At 45.7% G+C, this 18,799-nt stretch overlaps 1 protein-coding gene across 1 annotated transcript in view; it reads left to right on the forward strand.

Moving 5' to 3' along the window:
- Msra (methionine sulfoxide reductase A) overlaps positions 1 to 18,799 on the forward strand; it is a 308,377-nt gene that overhangs the window by 199,896 nt on the left and 89,682 nt on the right. Inside the window, exon 4 of the mRNA XM_038309899.1 lies at positions 26 to 130. Within this exon, the coding sequence (XP_038165827.1) occupies positions 26 to 130 (105 nt within the window). The remainder of the gene's footprint in view (positions 1 to 25; positions 131 to 18,799) is intronic.

Here is an 18,799-nt window from a genome sequence, read left to right on the forward strand (position 1 = left end):
GGTTGTATGTTCTGTCTCTCTCCAGAAAAAACCGGCCATGCAGAAGTCGTCCGGGTTGTGTACCAGCCAGAGCGCGTCAGCTTTGAGGAGCTGCTCAAGGTCTTCTGGGAGAATCACGACCCGACCCAAGGTAGAGTGATGAGTGAGCCAGTATTTAATTATCTTACTAATTACAGCTGGGATAATTAGTGTTTGAGCTGCATGGGAGAGATGAACCTTGAAATCACACAGGAGCTCAAGAATATGATTGCAGACATTTACTGACAGAACGGGGCGGGGGCACACGGGGAGAAGAGGGGTGAGAGAATAAAGGCGCAGCCACAGTCAGCGCCCCTCCCCCCTTTACAGCTGTCAGGGGTGGGAAAATTCCCACAGAGAAAGACGCCAGACAATGGAGATCCCTTCACCTTTGATTATTGCATTATTCTTCCTTAATGCAGCCTTTTGTCTAGGAAATTAAAGTGTCTTTCTAGTAACCGCAAAGTTTTCCTGATTTATGGTCCCTTTGTTTTCTCAGAGTTTAGCCTTTCTCATCTTTTGACGTTATCGGGTTTGTTTTTTAAGAAACGTCTGTGGGTGATTACAGGAAGGAAAAAAAAATGAGTATAAAGGTGAAAGAACAGTATTCAGTAGTCTACAATGCTTGGGTTATTCAAACATTTCGTTTGTCCTCCTTGGACTCTGTTGTGTGGGAATATTAATGTATTTTGACTACAAACAGTATCTGTTGACCAGAAACATTATTTGGATACGCTCGCACGCAGAAAATCCCCCACTGGCTAACATTGTGGTAATAGACAACAGTGAAGGATTTCTCCACTCCATGCTAGCCACCTTACCAGGGGTGGCTTCGATGGTGCCACGCTTGGGGATGATGAAGCTTCTGAATTGGGACCTTGTACAAGTACCCTTTGTCCAGATGCTGTCTACCCACGGAAATGATTTTCCCTTTGGGATTTTCTGTAATGGGTTTGAAGAGTGGACATTTCCTTCCCAGATATATTTGTGCCTGTGGTATAATCTTAACATGGGCCCATCAGAGCAAGTTGGTAGGTTTTAAGTGCTGTGTGTTGTGTCGAGTGTGTCCCCCAACATGCCCCACTAGAACACGCCACTGCTAGGGTCATTTTGCAAAGGTCAAAGATCAGAGTGAAGGCAAGCACAGCAGAGTGAGAGTCAGTGGGACCAGGTAAGTTCACCAACTAGATGATGGCTAAGATCTGGACAGATCTATAATGACAACATCTGCTTTTCTCTGGTGGTGGGTCCTTGGTGGAGGAGACCTCAGATGTGGGGCAGTGGGCCAAGGCCTGCAGGGACGAGAGCACTGCTTTCAGAAGGCTTGCTGTCACCATAGTTTGGATCACTGGGCTGCCCTAGCACATGAGGAAGGCTATCCTGACAGTGTGCCCAGTAAGCTCTGACTGGTGCATGTATCTAAGAGGGCATGCTGGTAAGTCTCCCATCAGATGAGGCAAATACTTAGCCATGTGTTTGGTAATGCCGAGAGTCAAGAGAGAATGCTGGGAGCTTCTAAACTGTCCAGGAGACCTGCATCAGGAATCCAGACAGCCTGAGGCCAAGGTCCCTGCAGGTTGGGTTTGTAGCCTGTCACTTGCCTGGCTTATAAAATGTTCTGTCCCTGTAGGACTCCTGAGGGGCTCCTGGCTTCAGCAGCATCCTAGACAAGGCCAGTGTGTCACTGACTTTTCTATCTTTGCCCCCTTTAGTATCTTTCCCATTCCATTGTGTCTTTATCAGCACAGTGTGTTGAGAGGGGCTGGCCCTTGAATGTCTGGGAGATGATTCCCTGATGAAGATGATTCCCTTGAAGATTACGTATTCCCTTCCACATTCACATTGCATTCGCCTCAACAGTCCTCGCTCAATCACCTCTAGGTTGTGTTTGTTTGTGGCCTGTGTGACTCTATTAGTGTCATAATGAAGTATGAATGCCTGGGTGGCTTTAAAAGCAGGCATTTAGTCCCTCAAAGTTCTGGAGGCTCTTCACCCTGCAAGTTCAAGGCCAAGGGGTCAGCAGGTCTTATTTCTGCAGAGGCCTGTCTCCTTGGTGTGCAGATGGCCCTCTCCCCTCTGCCCGTTCTCTAGTTAGACTGTCCAATTTCTATGCCTTCAATCATGGAAATTCTAAATCACCCATTTTTCTAATTTCATCACTATGTTTACCATATTAGGAACTGTTGGCTCTACCCATTTGACTTATAAATTAGAGGTCCTAGTCATTTGGTTAATAGTCTCATTGTCAATTAAGATATGAAAGGGAGGGTCACTAAAGTGCTTCTTCAAGACTTGGTGGCTTGATTAGGGGTTTCCTCAGTAATTCAGAAGCAGTATCTAGGATTTGGGATCTGTGGCTGGAAAACATGTGAGACTCTCCTGTCACCGTCTCAATTGCTGTGGAAGTGATTGTCCATTCAGGACCTGTGTGTCCTCTGTTAGGCATGCCTTTGGGCGATGCTGAATTGCAACTGGTTCAAATAGGTAGGAAGACCCAGCCTCTGAAACAGGGGGACATGTTTCTCGTAAGAAAATCATCAGAACCCAGTGGACAAAGATCACAGGAGCACTCAGGCAAGTGTCTGTAAGACTGCACACCAGAAAAGAAGAACCCAAAACACAAATTCAGAAGGACCCTGAACCATATTCCCAGAGACCCCTGAAGCGTCAAAACTTGTGGTCATGTGTAATTTTTCCAAAGGTCAGATTTGAAGTCCATTGCCTGAAGAGTAGGCAGCTGGAAAGAGAGTTATCCTGGCAAGGAACTTGGCCTCCCGTCCTCATCATGTTCCCGGGGGAAATGGCTGTGCAAAGAGGGCTGCTCTGGGTGCAAGTGAGGGAAGTGAAGGCATGGAAGGTACTTCGTGCAGAATGGGAACTCTCAGGAAAGAGCAGTAAGGTGGGTGTGGGCAATTTTGAGCTGTGAAGCAAGAGTCCCCTCAAGTTTCTTTTTCAGAAGCAGGAATAAACAATTCCTAAAGCCACCCAGGGAATGTTCCAGCCTGCATGAGAACTGCTTATTGGCGAAGAGACTGACCATGTTGAGGAAGTTGAGAAGGACTACCTGGCCTTTGATGCGAAGATACACCCAGAAAGCATGCACATCTCCCCAAAAACACGATTCCAGAGACACAGATCATAAATAGCATCTTGGAAGATTTTAGAGCTTTCTTGATACACTTGTTAAGGGTCTAAATGGGCCACTCACAGTTTTGGATTAGAGTTTAATGTGTTTGTAGCAAAAGTAGAACCCTTGGATGACATTTGCAAGTGTGGGGATCTTTGCTAATGTCAAGGGTCCTCCGCCACAGAAGAAGCAGCAGTAATTAAAGCTTAAAATCTCTTAGCCAGTAAGTCAGATCCTTGGGACTGAGAAGAAACAGAAGCTTCTGTGTGTTCTTCTGTGCTTCAAGGAGCCAAAGCAGCACTCACAGTGTCTGCCCTTATGGGTAGAACAGAACCCAGACATGGCTACCACTTAGAAGAGAACAAAGCTGGCAAGAAATGGAAGATTCTGGTATTTTAGATAGTGTTTGGGAACTGGGGAGATAATAGTCAGTAAAGTTCTTGCCATACATACATGAGGACAAGAGTTTGGAGAGTCCAGAGCCCAGGTCAAAAGCCTGATAGGATGTCACCTGCCTGTAATTCCAGAGCTGGGGAAGTAGACAGAAAAGGATTCACTGGCTTGTCCTCCTAACTGAATTGATGAGCTCCCAGTTTAGTGAGAAACCCTGCCTCAAAAAATGAAGTACACAGTGTCTAAGGACAACTGGCTTCAACCTCTGGCTCGCCTGCGTGTCTGGGCACGCGCACACACGCGTGCGCACACACACTCACACACACACTACAGATGAGGCCAGAGACCTATCCTTCCACAGCCACTGTGAGCCAGTCCCAAGATATTGTCACTCAGTGGTTCAGCTTCAAGTGAAGTAACTGACCAGATAACCTCAGCTTACTTTTGGCCTGGGGTGGGGGAGAATCTCTACCACTTAACCACGAAACCTGTACCTTTGCCCACATCTTCAAGTTTAGGCCCATGAATCCTATGTTTGCTTTCTGTCTTTACCCACAGGGCAGAAATAACTATAGATTTCTAAGTATGGAGTAGACTGGACCTGTTTATGACCACTAACTTGGTTGTCCCCTTACTGCTGAGACTCCCTAAGGAACGTGGAAGAGACTGAGATTGAAGAGATTCTCGTTCTGACCACAGTTCAGACCTCTCGAGCCTTGAGATGTTGGGTAGCACACTCAATTCTCTGTCTTTCTTATCTTCTAAAGATAAGGCCTAGCCTCCTGGAGTGTCCGGCATAAGGGCTAAATAGTTTAGCATGAAGACCTCAAGGTACCAAGACAATGCCAAGTGGTGCTAGATCTTTCCCAAAACCACCGAATTTCACCAGAGTTTGAAGTTTGTGTTTATAGCTGCATTGCCCTCATCTGCTAGAAGTTGGGTTTTATATTCACACAGATTCTCTTGCCCCTCTTCTGACTGGGAAGAGTTCAGAATTGCTTGTGTTTTGGTCCCATGATATTGTTGATGCAGACAGCGGCAGCAAACTGACGAACCTCACTCACAGGTTCCTGAATTTTGCTGCTAAGACGGGAGTGAGAAGACCTGGGTCAGGTCCTAGCCTCTCATGCCCAGTCTATCTCCTTACACCCAGTGTGCGTACACACAGCTCAGTATTCGCATTCCTGCCTAGTGCACAGAGTACAGACCATGGACCTTGGGCCAAGCCACAATCTACAACACCAAGATTCCAGCTTATAAACCTGACTTCTCAGTCACAAGCTATTTCATCTCTTCTGCCTGGGGCCAAGGACCCTTACAGTTATTAAGGACCTTTTAGGGGCTAGCCTCAGCGATGAGTGTTTTATATTTTTGACCTCACTTCATCTTGTCTGTAATCCTCATTTAATGGGAAAGGAGAGGCAAGGTTTCTAAGGCCTCAGAAGTTTGCCCAGTGTGGGTAGGCCCCATGATTTCTGGAGCTCAGTCTGTTTTCTTTCCCTAGTACCAGAGGGGAGCAAACATCCTGCACAGGAGTGCCTGGTCCTGTCGTGGATGTGCTGATGGGTCCCTTGTGGTAACGGTTCTGGTTCGAATGTTCTTTTTCTTTTTTGAAGTGAGTGCAATACATTCTACTGCTGTGGGTTTAATTCTACTCTCCAGTGAGAGCCACATATCTAACCATCACAAGCCTCTGGGCAATGGGAATGCCTGCCCCTAAGATGCATCTCATGGCCACCAGGCCAGGCCAGCCCGCCGTGAGATTGCAGGTCTCATAGTAGCTCTAAGCCAAGAACAACTTCTCAATAATCCTTTGGGAGCCATGGCCTGTTCACAGCAGCCATTGGCCCAATATCTCTTTCTCTACTTGGCTAGCTTTATAATTTTAGCTGATTATGCACCTGTTAATAAAGACTCAAACTTTGGAGCTGGAGAGATCACTCAGCAATTAAGAACACCTGTGTTCTTGCAGAGAACCCAGGTCCAATTCCCAGCATGGACATGGTGGCTCACAAGTGTCCATAACTCCAGCTCCAGGGTATCCAGTGTCCTCTTCTGACCTAAGCAGGCTCCAGGCATGCACCTGGTATACAAGCATAAGTCGTACATAGAAAAATGAAATAAATCTTTAAAAAGACTCCAACTTTCATATTCCTTAGAGTGAAGTATGGCATGTATTGGAAGGTTGACAATTGAGGCATTAGTGGGTATATCAGGGTCAAGTTCCAGGCTCCTCTGGTGCCCATTCAACAAGGATGTTTAGTATCTCAACATTACTTTCTCCTCCTCCTCTTCATCCTTCTCCATGTCTGGGTGCAATGGAGCACTACATTGTTTCTGTCTTCTTCCCTCTTCTTCCTCCCTCAAGCATACAGTAGGGAGCCATTGTGGTCACAGCCCAGTCTGAGCTTTCCAGGCAAGAACTGACTTGGTTGACCTACTGCTACTTTGGTTCACATTGGGCCTCCTTCCGTTCTCCTCTCCAGTAGCCTGTCCCATGTTCTTGCTAGCACAGCTCTAACAATAAACTGGTAGTGAGCTCCTGTCAGCCCTCCAAAATTTTAATTAAAATGCTCTATGATAAAACATCTGCAACCACACTTACCGTGTGAGTGAGGACTCAGGGTGGTGATACCATCTGTAGCTTTGACTCTGGCCCAGCCAGGTACCAGCCATGTGGACATATATCATTGCTCTCTTTTTCCTTGACCACACTCAAGAATACTTCCTGGTCCATCTTGCTGTTATGAGGAAAATGGAGTTCCCTTTTTATTGGTTCTTAATCTTGTTAGTAGAAGAATTTAAAAAAAGAGTCAGAAGAAAGTTTGAGGATTATCTTAGTGTGTGGAAACCAAAGGACAAGCAAACTGTAAGTCCCTATCAGGGAGATATCAGGGAGAGATGGAAAAGAAGAGAAAGTGTAGCAAGCTTTCTTGTTGGACTTTCTTTTGGGACTGCCAGGCAATAATAATAATAATAATAATAATAATAATAATAATAATAATAGTAATAGTAATAATAACAACTGTTATTAGTTATAAAAACTTGGGCCTTAGCTTAGGCTTGTTTCCAACTAGCTCTTCGAACTTAAATTAACCTGCTTTTATTAGTCTACCTTCTGTCACATGGCTTTTTACCTTCTCTCTCATTCTGTATATCCAACTTCCTCTGTATTTCACTGTCATCTCCCTGCCTCTCTTCTTCCCAGAGTTCCTTTCTCTCCATGAAAAATCTCTCCTCTTCATTCAGATTTTTATTAAACCCATCACAACAGCACATATTCACACAGTGTAAACGGATATCCTGCAGTAAGAAGGCCATGCGTTTGGAGACAGGGTCCAAAAAAGCTGGTGCCTTCAGCAGTGGATATCAGTAAGTGGCTGCACAGCAGGAATAGGGCTCCAGAGAACAAGTGGAAGAACCCAGTCAGGAAGCCCATACTTGGGCTTTAGACCAGTGTCACAAAATCAAACAAAAAAGAAAGAAAAGTGAAAATGAAAAGAAAGAGAATGAAAGAGGAAGGAAGGGAGGGAGGGAGGGAGGGAAGGAGGGAAGGAGGGAGAGAGGGGGGAAGGAACAAAAGAAAAAAGTAAAAGGAAATAGTTACACTTTTGAGTTAGAATCAGAAGACAGGCTCAGCACTACTGCATGGATGATGCTCTGCAAGCAGCTGCATAAGGGGAAGGGCTTCTGGGAAATGCATCATGTTATCTCATTAAGGGCATAATTATTCCTCCCATCTCTTTAGCATGTCTTCATGTTGAATCAGCCTTCCTAAGCGGTGTTATGGCCAGCTGATTGACAGGTCAAGTTGGATTAACCCTTAAGAAGGCGACAATAATATCTGACATTCTAACCTGTGGAGCATGTCACAATGGCATGTCATGCAGAGTCAGAGGTGGAACTCCCATTCCATTCTTTTGACTTGGAAGAAGTAACTGTTACTTAATGGGCTTCAACAAAGCCCTTGGGATATGATAATAGGTATATTAGTGTATTACTGTGAGCTATAATTTATAGATAATTTACATTGGTATAGATTCTTGTATATTCAAATTCAAATTATATTTGTTTTATTGAATATGCACCTATTTCTGTTTACAATATTTGTGCACCTACGCAAAGTTATTTTGTCATATTATATGTATGCATGTTTCTACCTCTGCTTAAGACATTTTGTATATTGATGCAATTTTAGGATATGTTTATCATATTGCACTATACATTTCTATCTCTAATCAAGATACATATATATATATATATATATTGTTTATACATTGAGGTCATTGTCCTCATTTGCATCACATTTGTTTAAAATTTGTTTTATTTTTTTAACATGAAGCCTTAGTATTTAAGCTATAGGTATTAAGAATTACAGGTCAATAGTCATCCATGTTTATCATACCTATAGTTAGACTAGTCAGGTTCTTTAGATGCATAGAGACTGTATTCTGCATAGATAGGTAATCTTCAAACACTTTAAAGAACTGTAGAATATGGCATTTAAATAACTTAGGGTTCTGTTGACATGAGACATGATTGCACCTGGCAGCATTGATCTATTCCCAAAAGAATGTTGGGTACCAAAGAAACTCCACTTGGAGCTTGTTTTCTTCTTGGCAAAACTGGCCTTTGGGCAAAGAACTGTCATTACCTCAACTACTGAGAAAATACATGTTGTCCAAACTGGACAAGCAGGATACAAGCAAAAAGACTGATAAACCTTGCCAAGACAGGGTAAGATGGTTTTTCAAATTTTCCTGCCTCTGAAATGGTCTGTCAGATACTCTAGGCCTTAGCCAAGGTTGGTTGCCCCAACATTGCAAATGAGAATTTGAGTGATTGCCCAGGTAGCCAATTGTCCCTGTCATTTCTTACACCTTTTGGAAGTTACTTGATTGCACTTCCTGTTTACTGAGGTAATATTTTCCTTCTCAGGTCTTTCATGGGGTTGAAGACTAGATAGTCATAGTTATTTTTCTCTCATGACTTAGCCAAGCCATTTTTAATATAAGGCTTAGATGCTTTAGGGTAGGGTAACTATTAAAACATTTAGCATATGTTTCTTGTTTGATGTTGTTCATGCTGGTTGTAATTCTAATTTTTATGTATATCTTTGCCTCCTTTTCCCTGGACAATACTTGATATTTGTTCTTGTTGTATATAGTTTTATATTAGGCTTGAACTCTCTTATTTAAACAAAAGGGGGAGGTGTTATGGGAACTCCTTCAGCCAATAGCCTTTAAGATACCAGCTCATTTGGGGCATGGTCTCATGTATTATAAGTGCAGACAAAAAGTGTACGCAGTCCTTGTTTCTGCTGGATTCGGTTCCAGTTCTCAGCACATGCAGCACCAGTGCTCAACCTGCTGCATGCAGTGGCTCATGTCTAGGTTGCCTGGAACTCCTGACACAGTATGAGAGCTATGCAGATAGCTGAATTGCTGAGGGAATACCGACAAGGGGAATGTGTGCATGTGTTCCATGTTTTCATGTTTCCCCTGTTTCCTACACACCACTGTCCATTCCAAGCCCACATAGCCCACAGATGTAGATAGACCACAGTGGTTGCAGCCCCCACTGCCTGGAGAAGAGTTGAAACATGAGCCCTGTCTGTCCTGCTCTTTCACGAAGTCCAGCATTTCCATCCATACTTTGTTTATCTAGCCACCCTTCTCCCTGGCTTCTGCTCCAATTACTCCTGGGAGCTCCCTAGTCTTTGTCCATATACTTTTAAAACTCTCAATCAACTCCTCCTCCTCACCCTTCCTGCCCCACCTCACATCTGACAGCAAGATTCTAGATCCCCTCTGGAACTATGCTTGGACTGGCCAACCAGCTGTCATCCATGCAGGGTTCCTTAGTTCATGAATAGGTCTGGAAGATCCTGAGGACTCATGTGTATGTTTGTGTGTGTTTGTGTGTGTGTGTGTGTATTAGGTGTGCTTGTATGTGGTATGTATTTGTGTGTGTGCGCGCGCACATGTATTTTGTGTGGATGCAGGTAAACTTGTGGAGGCCAGAAGTCTATAACAGGTGTCCTGTCCATGGCTTTCTAATTTGATTTTTGAGGTAGGGATTCCTCACTAAACCCAGTATTCACTGTTTGGCTGGACTGGCTGACCAGGGAGTTCTGGGACTCTACTTATCTCAGCCTCCACCCCCAGAACGAGGCTTACAGACATGCACCAGCACACCATCTCTCCAGACCTCCAAGGACGCCACCTCCCCAGACAGTTCCCTCTGGCCTGCATGTCCCCCTCACACACGCTCTCTCCATGAAACATTACTCTAGGCATTTTAGTGTGGCTGCCCCATAGCCTCTCTCCAGGTGCTCTCCCTCTCCAGGAAGAGCAGCCAGGGTCTCCCCCATGTGCCCTTTCATGCTATCTACTGGGAAACATTAATTGCAGGGAGAAAAAAAAATCCCATTTTCCTCCTGTTTCCCATCAAGTGGGCAATTAAGTGCTGGTGTCCATATATTTGAACTTGCGAAATTAATATCTGAACTTTATTGTGTTGACCCTTTTAAGTTAGTGTGTTTTTTTTAAATAAGTCACCAGTTTTGAAGGACTATCCTTTTTTTAGAGCATGTATAAGAAATCTATCATCTGCAAATAATTAGACAGTGGGAATTATATTGTATTGCTAATGAGCAGATGTGCATGCTTGTAGTGGGGGAACAGCTGCACACACACACAAAATGCAAAAGTGGCTCAAACCCAGCATTATGAATTCTGCAAGGGCCTTCAGTCTTTTAAGAATTTCAGGGAACAGAGAAAAACGGGACAAAGAACCTAGTATTTTTTCTTTATTAATTGTTCTCTCGAGTGTGCTTCCCCTGCACAGCGTCGTCATAGATGTGCTCAATATCCCTGATGCTTGCACTCTCAAGTGTCTCTTTCATAGCACGCTCGTATGGAACAGGCTGGCTCTGCCTTTTGGTGCTGTTCGGATCTGATAACTCCAAATGGATTGGAGGGCGCTTGGTGGGTACCATCTTTATGCTGGCCACGTGCTTAGAAGCTTGTGTATGGAAAACCCCATTTGATGCTTAAAAGCATGCATGAAAGTTAGACCCATTCTGCAGATGGGCAGACTGCAGTTGAACAGGCTGCCCCAGTGAGGCAAGAAGATTCGGCTGGTGCCTGGTAGTATATTGCCGTTATGTGACAAAGGATGGAATTTGTTCTCCAGGGCTCAGTTCCAAGTCTGGTATTCCTCCTCTGGTAAGACACGTGACTCCACATTGTTAAGTGATGCTTTCAGAGAGCAGGAGGCATGACCCACGGTAACTGGAAACAGCTGCACACTTGCCAGTGGCTGTGGCTCCTGCGGCGTCGGTTACAATCTCATACATGCTGTTAAGGATTAGCAAGAGGAAGATAATTGGGCTTTTGGAAACATTCAGAGGAATCGCACACGTTTTACATCATCATTTAGAATCTGAAAAATTTGCACTTCAGCAATAAAATATGAAGTCAGAAGAACTATTACACTTCATTTGATGTCCTAAATTAGGTAAGGGGAGGATCAGAGTTGATAACATTAGCAGGAACTGGAGTTTCTCGGCCTCAGTAATGACAGTAATTCAGTTCAGCTCACACACTGAAAACTACTTAAGGTGTTGGGTAACATATTTAAAACACGCTGCAAACATGGCAAGCCACAGCTGACAAGTTGAGAGGAATGACCAGATTAAGACCAAAGGAAACAGGAGGGGAGACAGCAGAAGAGGATTAGAGACATCCATATTCTGAGAGAGTTCTCTAACCCCATTAATGTGGGTTTGGGGGTCTTTACTAAGACATGGAAGTTATGAGCAGCTCAGGGCCCTTAACTTGCTGAACACATATGAAGCACCTGGAAGTGGCCTGTCTTCTCGGTCATACACAGAACACACACAAGGCCAGATAAAGACAAATGTTGCTAAAGGGTTTTAGAATCACATGGACTAAGATTCTCTTACCTTTTCATTATTCTCCTAGAAATCAATAGCAGTGAGTTATCCAGAAAAATCCTCTTATGTTAAGAAGAAAATTTAATTTCGAACTATCTTAGCATTGTAGCTTACATGGGAAATGTCCCTCCCCAGCTCCACTCCTGTTTGAATACTTGATCCCTAGCAGGTGGCTGTTTTGAGGCTGTGGAGCCTTTAGGAGGTGGGGACTAACAGGAGGAGTGACTCATCATGGGGCCAGCTTCAGGCTTCTGGTGTGATCCTGCTTCTTGTCCTGTCTCTCCTTCCTGATCTATATTGAGATAAGCAACAGATCTGGAAAGTTCTGCCACCATGTCTTTCTCTACTTCGAGGGACTATGTCTCCTCAAACCACAAACCAAAATAAATCCCCCTCCTCAAGTTGCTTCTTGTGCTGATGAGGAAAATCAGAAGCAGATTTAGTTATTAAGGAAAAATCATGAATGATTAGAAAATATTTTAATTAGGTGTGATTCAGATACTATATATCCAAGTTCAGAGGGCATGGCTAAACAGATCTTACATCCATCTGTGAGAAGAAAGAAGATTATCCATCTAAAAAAAACAAAAACAAAAAAAGCAAAAACAAGAAACCAACCATAAAATAATCTCAAAGAGTAGGAAAGAAAGAACCAAGATTATAAACCGGTGACATGGAGCTCAAACCAGCAGCGGTGATGACCGTGAGAGTCAAGGCTTTCCAAATGCATGTGCTGGTAAAATGTTAGTAAAGTCAGTCATTAAAAACAAAACAAAATAAACAAAACAAGGCAGAACTTTCCTAGTATGAAGAGGGGAAATGAATCTCACTGCAGACACTGGAGATACTGCAGACTTGGAGAACATCTAGAGCAATGAACTTGAGAAGAAAGTTACACTGAAAACAAACCCCTTAAAAAATAGAGCCCAATAGACCTATCCTCATTTCTTATCTTTCTTGTGGTGGCATAGGCAGGGGAAAGATGCTCTCTCTGCCTATCAATGCCTGAATTAGGTGGGAGAACTGGCCCTGAGGTCACAAGAGCAGGAGAGCTGTCCCTGCCCCCACACCCCACCAGCTCTGGAGAGCAGGCCCTGAACCGTACCTGAGCAACACAGTAGAGCCAACACTGTTGGTGGAGGTGTGGGTGAGTGAGCCCTGAAGTAGTGATCACCAGAGACCTAGCCCCACCCTTCATCTGCCATATGACTACATAGGTTGTGGCGAGATGTCCTTCTGCTCCTCCCCATCAATGCCTGAGGCAGGTAGAACAGCTGGCCCTGTGGTCACAGGAGTGGGAGAGCTGTCCCTGACACCCACTAGCCGCAACACTCAGGAGAACAGGCGCTGCACCTCACCAGGGCAGCACAATAGAGCCAACCCTGTTAGCAGAGGTGTGGATGAGCCAGCTCCCAAGTGGGGGACAGCTCTCCCACGTTTACAACTCTGGAGCTGGCCACCCATACCTTTACTGCTTATTGTCAGGGGTGTGGGTGATCCAGCTCTGATGTCGCAAGCAAGGGAGAGCTGTCCCCATTACTCATCTGACATGTGGCAACACAGGCGGAGGAGAGATGCGTGCCCCCCCCCCATCCAAGCCCTGAGACTGGTAGAGGAGCTGGTCCTGGGGTCATAAGAGCAGAAGGGCTGTCCCTACTCCTTACCAGCAGCACCACCAGTGACCCCTGCACCTTGCCTGGGCAACGCGGTAGAGCCGCCCCTGATGGTGTAGGTGGAGGAGAGCTGATCCTGAAGGCATGAAAGCAGGAAAACTGGCCCCACCCATCACTCATTGCTGTAAGGGTGAATTAACCAGGGCAATGCTGGAGAGCTCACCCTGGTGGTGAGGACAGGGCAGAGCTTCCGAGCTAATCAACCCTGCAGCTGCCCAGGCCCAGAACCAGGGTTATGACTTGGCCCACCCCAACATCCACCCCATCAATGCTCTACTAGAGAATAAGAAGGGGCCGGTCCTGCAGACCCAAAGCTGTAGGATCTCCACAACACAGGGCAACAACAGGATATCCAAGAAGAGTCTCAGTGAGGGCCCAGCATCAATAGTGTAGCAGAAACCAGAGGCCGAGAACCAGACCAATGACTCCCTGCAGTGAACACTTGCATATAAAGATGTGTGGACAACGGGGTTTACTGCATGACTCACTGTCTCACACTGTAGCTTCCATGATAAAGTTTTAAATTTTTCCTTTTTCTTCCTTTGTTTCTCTTAAAATCTATTTTATTGACGGGGGGGGGGGGTTTGCAAAGGCAGAGGGCAGATGTGAAGGGATTGGGAAGTGAATGGGGTCAAGATGCATGATCTGAAAGACACAAAGAATAAATAAAAAGAAACTTTTAGTGAAATGAACCCAACAAGAGGAAGTGATCCTAGTATCACTAAAGAAACGGAATCCGTGATCGGGCGCTTCAGTGAGTTCTATCAACCTTTAGGAGAGAAATAGCTGCTGTCTTGGATGTCTGTCTTCCCGGGGCTGAGGAGAACAGGAGTCAGTTCCATGCCTCCACATAATCTTGATACCCAAATCTGAGCACATGAGGAAACAAAATCACAGGACTATCTTACCTATGTGTATGCAGACATCCCCAGTGGACTGTTGGCAAACTGAAATCAGCGACGTCTTGAAGACCACGCTTATGACCAAGCGAATTCCATGGCACAGGGTTTAGCCAAGTGTTAACCAGTTTCAGTGTTAACCGAGAAAACTGGCAGATTAAAAGAAAGCCGTGACTACCAGAGTCGATGCAACGAGGTAGTCAGCGTAAGTTCGTGTTCGTAAGCAACAAAGCGGGGAAAGGGTCTGGTCAGAGGCCTACCGTGCGCACACATGCGACTTAACAGTGAAATGTTTGGGAGTGCAGCATGCTAGAGCCACCACTGTGGATTTTCTTCTTGGTGTTTGTTTGTATTGGTTTGTATTTAATCTCACTCTGTAGCCCAGGCCAGCCTGGGACTCATTATCATGGAGCCCAAGCGGGCTTTGAACTCCTAAGTCCTGCGATTAGAGATGTGAGCCGCCAGCCCTGGTTCTGTTACAACCCCTAATCTGCCCTGGACGTTCAGACTTAAGTCAAGGAGACAATGACTGAGTGACGCTCACTTCGCCCCAGCTCTCTAGGAATGTGGCAGAAATGGCACCTTCCCATCTTAGCTCCTAAAACTCCTGCCTGGCCTTTGAGCTCTGAACATAAGCGACCCGAGGAAGCAACCTACCGAAGATACATCAGCTCCCACCAGCCTAGACCCCCAGGCCCCGGAAGCAGGAGGAGTCAGCAGCAACCCTTTCTACCAAGTGCGCTTTGCCTGAGCAAGAAATAAACTATTAGGTTCAGTAACGAGAATTTCACAGAGGTTCCTTGAAAAGTCGTGCCGTCAATAAATCACGGGAGAGCTGGAAGACCCAGGAACCGGCTTGTGATCATGTCTTTGCTCTTAGACTATCCGTAAACTTAGTAGGAGCCCAGTGCCACCCCTGCGGTTCTGCCGTGATGTTGCTGTCCTTATTCTCCCCCCTCCTCTTCTCTCCCCCCCCCCCGCCCCTGCTTCAGACTTGGGAAAGAAAAGATTTGCAGTATTTATAAAAGCAAGTGTTTTCTTATGTAACAACAAGAACACAGGGAACGTTTTCTTCTGTGTCCTGAGTCATTGTAAAACAGCACCTGTTAGGCTGCCGCAAGCTTGATGCCGGCACACGTAAACAGATGGTGCAGGAGAGAGGCATAAGCAGAGGGCGTGCCTGAGCACAGAGGGGACGGCTGACACCATTGCAGCTCCCGAGCACTGGGGAGGGGATTTTTTAATAAACAGAGATGCTTTTCTTACCGGAGAAAAATGAGTTGAGTTTCTGCCTCATGCCACACACAAAAAGCAATTCCTTGCGCATTTAAGACCTAAATGCCAAAGGTAAGATATGCAGACCTTCATTGTGATGTGGGGGGGTCTGGAAGTATTTCATATAAAAGACACTAAAAACAATAACCATGAAGGCAAATCAGTTTGATAAATTCAACCATCTCAGAATTCTGGCTTATCATAAAGCATTGCAGGGGCTGGAGAAATGACTCAGCAGTTAAGAGGATCCAGGATCAGTTCTCAGTACACCGTGATGGCTTACAACCACCTGCAACTCTAGTTGCAGAGGATCTATACCTTCCTCCGGCCTCTGAAGACACCAGGCAGATACCAGATATGCATGCATACATGAAGGCAGACACTCCTACACATAGATTGAATACAAATAAAAATTAAACCAAACCATTGTAAAGAAAATACCCATTTTCTTTAATGAGATATCTGATAATGGATTTCTATTCAGAGATTTTAAAATATATGAAAAAGATTTTTTTTAGAAACACAGATTGCTGCAAAGGAATATGGCCAAGGTATTTAAATAGCAATGGAGAAGCATAAAATGAAAAACAACATTGTTATCAATTAGGAAAAGGCAGATTAAGTCCCAGCAAGATTACATCAGGAACAGGGCTGGCTGACAGAAAGTAGAATATTAGACTTGAGCACAATTCTGATACTGAATAATGATACTGTTATCTTACTGTGACACCGAAGTATATACTTGATAAATTTCGTATTATGTACTTTGGTACATGTATGTACATGCTTTATATAGTTTTCTATGTTGAATCTTTCATTTCTAGATGCTGTGTTAATCTGACAAAAGCGCCTTAAAGGAGAAAGGGCTTATTTTTATGTCACTGTCCAAGGTGCAGTCCATCACGGCAGAGAAATCGAGGCAGTAGGAGCTTGAAGCAGCTGTCAGGTCTCATTTATAGTCGGCAGTAGAGAGCAGATGCATGGCTGCTAATGCAGCTCACTTTCTCCATTTTATGCCATCTCTTTATTCTTGGTGGTGTTTGTGTAAGCGGTAATGGTCAGGTTTGTGGTGATCCCTTCTGGTCTGTGCTGGTCTATGCTGGTCTGTGCTGGTCTGTGCTAGTCTGGGGTGATCCCTGCTGGTCTGTGCTAGTCTGGGTGATCCCTGCTAGTCTGTGGTGATCCCTGCTGGTCTGTGCTGGTCTGTGCTAGTCTGTGGTGACCCCTGATGGTCTGTGCTGGTTTGTGCTAGTCTGGGGTGATCCCTGATGGTCTGTGCTGGTTTGTGTTGGTCTGTGGTGATCCCTGATGGTCTGTGCTGGTTTGTGCTGTTCTGTGGTGATCTCTGCTGGTCTGTGCTGATCTATCATGTTTACTGTTGGTCTATGCTTGTCTGTGCTGGTCTGTGCTAGTTTGTGGTGATCCCTGCTGGTCTGTGCTGGTCTATGCTGGTCTGTGCTGGTCTGTGCTAGTCTGTGGTGATCCATGCTGGTCTGTGCTAGCCTGTGGTGATCCCTGCTGGTCTGGTCTGTGCTGGTCTGTGCTAGTCTGTGGTGATCCCTGCTGGTCTGTGCTGGTCTGTGCTAGTCTGTGGTGATCCCTGCTGGTCTGTGCTGGTTTGTGCTAGTCTGGGGTGATCCCTGCTGGTCTGTGCTGGTCTGTGCTAGTCTGTGGTGATCCCTGCTGGTCTGTGCTGGTCTGTGGTGATCACTGCTGGTCTGTGCTGGTTTGTGTGCATACCCATGCATGTGGAAACCAGAAGACAACCTCAAGTGTTATTCATATCTTACATTTTAGGAAGGTTTATTCACTGGGACCTGGGAGTTGTGTGTGTTACTGTGCCCAGCTTTTTCTTCATGCTAGTGCAGCAGGTACTTTCTGGCTGAGCCATCTCCCCATGCTTTGTTAGCTATTTTGATGCTCTCTCTACCTCCCTTTTGATGAAACAAGGGCTATCCATTCATTTCCTCATTTTAAATTTCAAATGAGCTGTCAGTTAGAATTGACAGAATTAATTTTTCAGTCAGGTAAAGTGAGACTGTTCAATATTCATGGGGTTCATCGCAGACACCTGAGAGAAAGGCCAGGTGTGCCTGGAAGAGCTCTTGGGTTACCGTGAGAAGCTGCGTGTCACTGTGAGGGAGAGGCACTCATGACCTGGTGGAGAATGCGGGAGCACGATGGTGTCCTCTCCTGAGGAGAGCCTGTTTTCCAGCCACAAGAAGGAGGCAGCGCTGGGGTGAACTGTGTGAGCTGTGGTCCTCTGTGCCACTGAGGTGTGCGGGTGGCTTTCAGTGCCATCGCTGCGGAGACAAACTAGTGAGTCAGGTCACAATCAAGGAATAAGAGACCAGTTTGTCCATGTGTGTAAATGACTGCAGCTCCGAGCCATTCGTCAGCAGTTTTACTTCGCACTGAGAGAGATTTTGAAGAAGCAATTGGAGGTCTTCAGAATTTTGTATAGCCATAGCCTCTAAGCCCCTTCCTGTGCTGAAAGAGTCAGACACAGAACGTAGCTGCACCATCCCAAGCAGGCCAAGGTGGTACAGAGGACTATGGACCTTCTCTGAGAGTCACAGGATGTGAGAAGCAGTAGAAGAAGGTGGGCGGAGAATCAGCTCGACTGAGAACAGAACTGGTGACTGTTGGGGAGTCAATCAGCTTCCCTGAGGCAGAGCCCGAGGCAGGGATCCTGCGCCTCTGGCTGGAGGAGGACAGCAGGGTGGAGAGGAGAACGTGCAGTGAATGACTGAAGCAGAGAGGGAAAAAGAAGCCGAGTGAGGACGTGGCCTCTGGAGAGGTCTTGGCCCCAAGCATAGCGGAGTGAGGGGAGTTTGGGAGGCGTGGCCCGTGAGCAGGTTCTGACCAATAAGACAATAGCTGAGGGTGCAGTGGGAAGCTTCTAGGAAGGCTGCTTAAAGAGGGAAGAAGTCAGGGCAGGCTGGTGGCTCAGTGGGTGAAGAATGCACTTGACATGCAAGCCTGGAGAACCCTCAAAAAGGTGAAGAGGAGAACTGATAAGCTGTCCTCTGTCCCCCCATGTATGCACCATGCCGTGCACATGTCCACCCATGCAGGTCATAGACTCACATGCGAGGATAATAAATAAAAATTAATAAAGATAAAGATGCAGGAAGTGAGAGGTTTTGTGCGTTCACCTTTCCTCCTCCTGCCCTCTCTTAGTCTGTACTTTGGCCCTGGGGTTACAGGACCAGAAGGTGATGTTTGTCCTCGAACATGAAGCCCGGTGCTAAAAATAACCAAATGAAAAGAAATCTGAGTCCCTGGTGAGCACAGAGCCACCGATTCCCAACTTTAGTAAAGCTTCACTTCTTTAGCTAAGACAGAAGCGCAGTTCCAGCTCGTCTCACTCTCTTTGTTTTCATCCCTGGCAACATGAAAGCTGTTCCCATGGGCACCATGAGACAGGACATATGCCTAGAGATTCCAGGGC

The sequence above is a fragment of the Arvicola amphibius genome, chromosome 13 (genome assembly GCF_903992535.2).
Source record: "Arvicola amphibius chromosome 13, mArvAmp1.2, whole genome shotgun sequence".
Taxonomy (NCBI): Eukaryota; Metazoa; Chordata; class Mammalia; order Rodentia; family Cricetidae; genus Arvicola; species Arvicola amphibius.